Source organism: Ascaphus truei, unplaced genomic scaffold, assembly GCF_040206685.1.
Source record: "Ascaphus truei isolate aAscTru1 unplaced genomic scaffold, aAscTru1.hap1 HAP1_SCAFFOLD_499, whole genome shotgun sequence".
NCBI lineage: Eukaryota > Metazoa > Chordata > Amphibia > Anura > Ascaphidae > Ascaphus > Ascaphus truei.
The window spans coordinates 16,185-20,000 of record NW_027456830.1 but is presented as its reverse complement, the minus strand read 5'-3'; the positions used below and the strand labels follow the sequence as shown (position 1 = coordinate 20,000).

The following is a 3,816-nucleotide window of genomic DNA, read 5'->3' as shown; positions in this document are numbered from 1 at the left end:
GTGTGTGTGTGTAATATATGCAGTGTATAGTATACAGTAGGTGTGTGTGTAATATATGCAGTGTATAGTATACAGTAGATGTGTGTAATATATGCAGTGTATAGTATACAGTAGATGTGTGTGTGTGTAATATGCAGTGTATAGCATACAGTAGATGTGTGTGTGTAATATGCAGTGTATAGTATACAGTAGATGTGTGTGTAATATATGCAGTGTATAGTATACAGTAGATGTGTGTGTAATATATGCAGTGTATAGTATACAGTAGGTGTGTGTAATATATGCAGTGTATAGTATACAGTAGATGTGTGTGTAATATATGCAGTGTATAGTATACAGTAGGTGTGTGTGTAATATATGCAGTGTATAGTATACAGTAGGTGTTGTGTGTAATATATGCAGTGTATAGTATACAGTAGGTGTGTGTGTGTAATATATGCAGTGTATAGTATACAGTAGGTGCAGTGTATAGTATACAGTAGGTGTGTGTGATATATGCAGTGTATAGCATACAGTAGATGTGTGTGTAATATATACAGTGTATAGTATACAGTAGATGTGTGTGTAATATATGCAGTGTATAGTATACAGTAGGTGTGTGTAATATATGCAGTGTATAGTATACAGTAGGTGTGTGTGATATATGCAGTGTGTAGTATACAGTAGGTGTGTGATATATGCAGTGTGTAGTATACAGTAGGTGTGTGTGATATATGCAGTGTGTAGCACACTTGATGTGTGTGTTTGTGTACTCTGCAGGTCCCTCAGTGGTGTGCAGAGTTCGCCCTGTCTCAGCAGTACAGCGAGGGCTCTGTTATCTGCTCCCAGCCGCACAGTACCGCTGCTTTCAGCTTGGCTCTGCGAGTTGCTGATGAGATGGATTTGAACCTGGGACATGAGGTCGGATTCTCCATCCCACATGAGGACTGCAGCACCCCCGACACTGTCCTGAGGTGAGAGGAGAGGGAGGGGTGTGTGTATATGTATATATATGTATGGGCACGCGTGCAGCACCCCGACACTGTCCTGAGGTGAGAGGAGAGGGAGGGGTGTGTATATGTATGTATATGTATGGGCACGCGCGCAGCACCCCCGACACTGTCCTGAGGTGAGAGGAGAGGGAGGGGTGTGTGTATATGTATATATATGTATGGGCACGCGGTGCAGCACCCCGACACTGTCCTGAGGTGAGAGGAGAGGGAGGGGTGTGTGTATATGTATGTATATGTATGGGCACGCGCGCAGCACCCCCCGACACTGTCCTGAGGTGAGAGGAGGGGGAGGGGTGTGTGTATATGTATGTATATGTATGGGCATGCGCGCAGCACCCCCGACACTGTCCTGAGGTGAGAGGAGAGGGAGGGGTGTGTGTATATGTATGTATATGTATTGGCACGCGCGCAGCACCCCCCGACACTGTCCTGAGGTGAGAGGAGAGGGAGGGGTGTGTGTATATGTATGTATATGTATGGGCACGCGCGCAGCCCCCCGACACTGTCCTGAGAGGAGAGGGAGGGGTGTGTATATGTATGTATATGTATGGGCACGCGCGCAGCACCCCGACACTGTCCTGAGGTGAGAGGAGAGGGAGGGGTGTGTGTATGTGTATGTATATGTATGGGCACGCGTGCAGCACCCCGACACTGTCCTGAGGTGAGAGGAGAGGGAGGGGGTGTGTATGTATGTATATGTATGGGCACGCGCGCAGCACCCCCCGACACTGTCCTGAGGTGAGAGGAGAGGGAGGGGGTGTGTATATGTATGTATATGTATGGGCACGCGCGCAGCACCCCGACACTGTCCTGAGGTGAGAGGAGAGGGAGGGGTGTGTGTATATGTATGTATATGTATGGGCACGCGCGCAGCACCCCCCGACACTGTCCTGAGGTGAGAGGAGAGGGAGGGGTGTGTGTATATGTATGTATATGTATGGGCACGCGCGCAGCACCCCCGACACTGTCCTGAGGTGAGAGGAGAGGGAGGGGTGTGTATATGTATGTATATGTATGGGCACGCGCGCAGCACCCCGACACTGTCCTGAGGTGAGAGGAGAGGAGGGGTGTGTATATGTATGTATATGTATGGGCACGCGCGCAGCACCCCCGACACTGCCCTGAGGTGAGAGGAGAGGGAGGGGTGTGTGTATATGTATGTATATGTATGGGCACGCGCGCAGCACCCCGACACTGTCCTGAGGTGAGAGGGAGGGAGGGGTGTGTGTATATGTATGTATATGTATGGGCACGCGCGCAGCACCCCCGACACTGTCCTGAGGTGAGAGGGAGGGGCGTGTGTATGTATGTATATGTATGGGCACGCGCGCAGCACCCCGACACTGTCCTGAGGTGAGAGGAGAGGGAGGGGTGTGTATATGTATGTATATGTATGGGCACGCGCGCAGCACCCCGACACTGTCCTGAGGTGAGAGGAGAGGGAGGGGTGTGTGTATATGTATGTATATGTATGGGCACGCGCGCAGCACCCCCCGACACTGTCCTGAGGTGAGAGGAGAGGGAGGGGTGTGTGTATATGTATGTATATGTATGGGCACGCGCGCAGCACCCCCGACACTGTCCTGAGGTGAGAGGAGGGGGAGGGGTGTGTATATGTATGTATATGTATGGGCACGCGCGCAGCACCTCGACACTGTCCTGAGGTGAGAGGAGAGGGAGGGGTGTGTGTATATGTATGTATATGTATGGGCACGCGCGCAGCACCCCCCGACACTGTCCTGAGGTGAGAGGAGAGGGAGGGGTGTGTGTATATGTATGTATATGTATGGGCACGCGCGCAGCACCCCCCGACACTGTCCTGAGGTGAGAGGGAGGGGTGTGTGTATATGTATGTATATGTATGGGCACGCGCGCAGCACCCCGACACTGTCCTGAGGTGAGAGGAGAGGGAGGGGTGTGTGTATGTGTATGTATATGTATGGGCACGCGCGCAGCACCCCGACACTGTCCTGAGGTGAGAGGAGAGGGAGGGGTGTGTATATATGTATATGTATGGGCACGCGCGCAGCACCCCCGACACTGTCCTGAGGAGGAGAGGGAGGGGTGTGTATATGTATGTATATGTATGGGCACGCGCGCAGCACCCCCCGACACTGTCCTGAGGTGAGAGGGAGGGGTGTGTGTATATGTATGTATATGTATGGGCACGCGCGCAGCACCCCAACACTGTCCTGAGGTGAGAGGAGAGGGAGGGGTGTGTGTATATGTATGTATATGTATGGGCATGCGCGCAGCACCCCCCAACACTGTCCTGAGGTGAGAGGAGAGGGAGGGGTGTGTATATGTATGTATATGTATGGGCACGCGCGCAGCACCCCCCGACACTGTCCTGAGGTGAGAGGGAGGGGTGTGTGTATATGTATGTATATGTATGGGCACGCGCGCAGCACCCCCGACACTGTCCTGAGGTGAGAGGAGAGGGAGGGGTGTATGTATATGTATGTATATGTATGGGCACGCGCGCAGCACCCCGACACTGTCCTGAGGTGAGAGGAGAGGGAGGGGTGTGTGTATATGTATGTATATGTATGGGCACGCGCGCAGCACCCCGACACTGTCCTGAGGTGAGAGGAGAGGGAGGGGTGTGTGTATATGTATGGGCACGCGCGCAGCACCCCCCGACACTGTCCTGAGGTGAGAGGAGAGGGAGGGGTGTGTGTATATGTATGTATATGTATGGGCACGCGCGCAGCACCCCCCCGACACTGTCCTGAGGTGAGAGGAGAGGGAGGGGTGTGTATATGTATGTATATGTATGGGCACGCGCGCAGCACCCCCGACACTGTCCTGAGGTGAGAGGAGA

The 3,816-nt window shown here is 52.7% G+C and overlaps 1 protein-coding gene across 1 annotated transcript in view; it reads left to right on the top strand.

Moving 5' to 3' along the window:
* LOC142484983 (ATP-dependent RNA helicase homolog DQX1-like) overlaps positions 1 to 953 on the top strand; it is a gene marked incomplete at its 3' end in the record, with an annotated part of 82,495 nt that extends 81,542 nt beyond the window's left edge. The window contains exon 3 of the mRNA XM_075584222.1: positions 760 to 953. Within this exon, the coding sequence (XP_075440337.1) occupies positions 760 to 953 (194 nt within the window). The remainder of the gene's footprint in view (positions 1 to 759) is intronic.
* Positions 954 to 3,816: the final 2,863 nt, after the last annotated feature.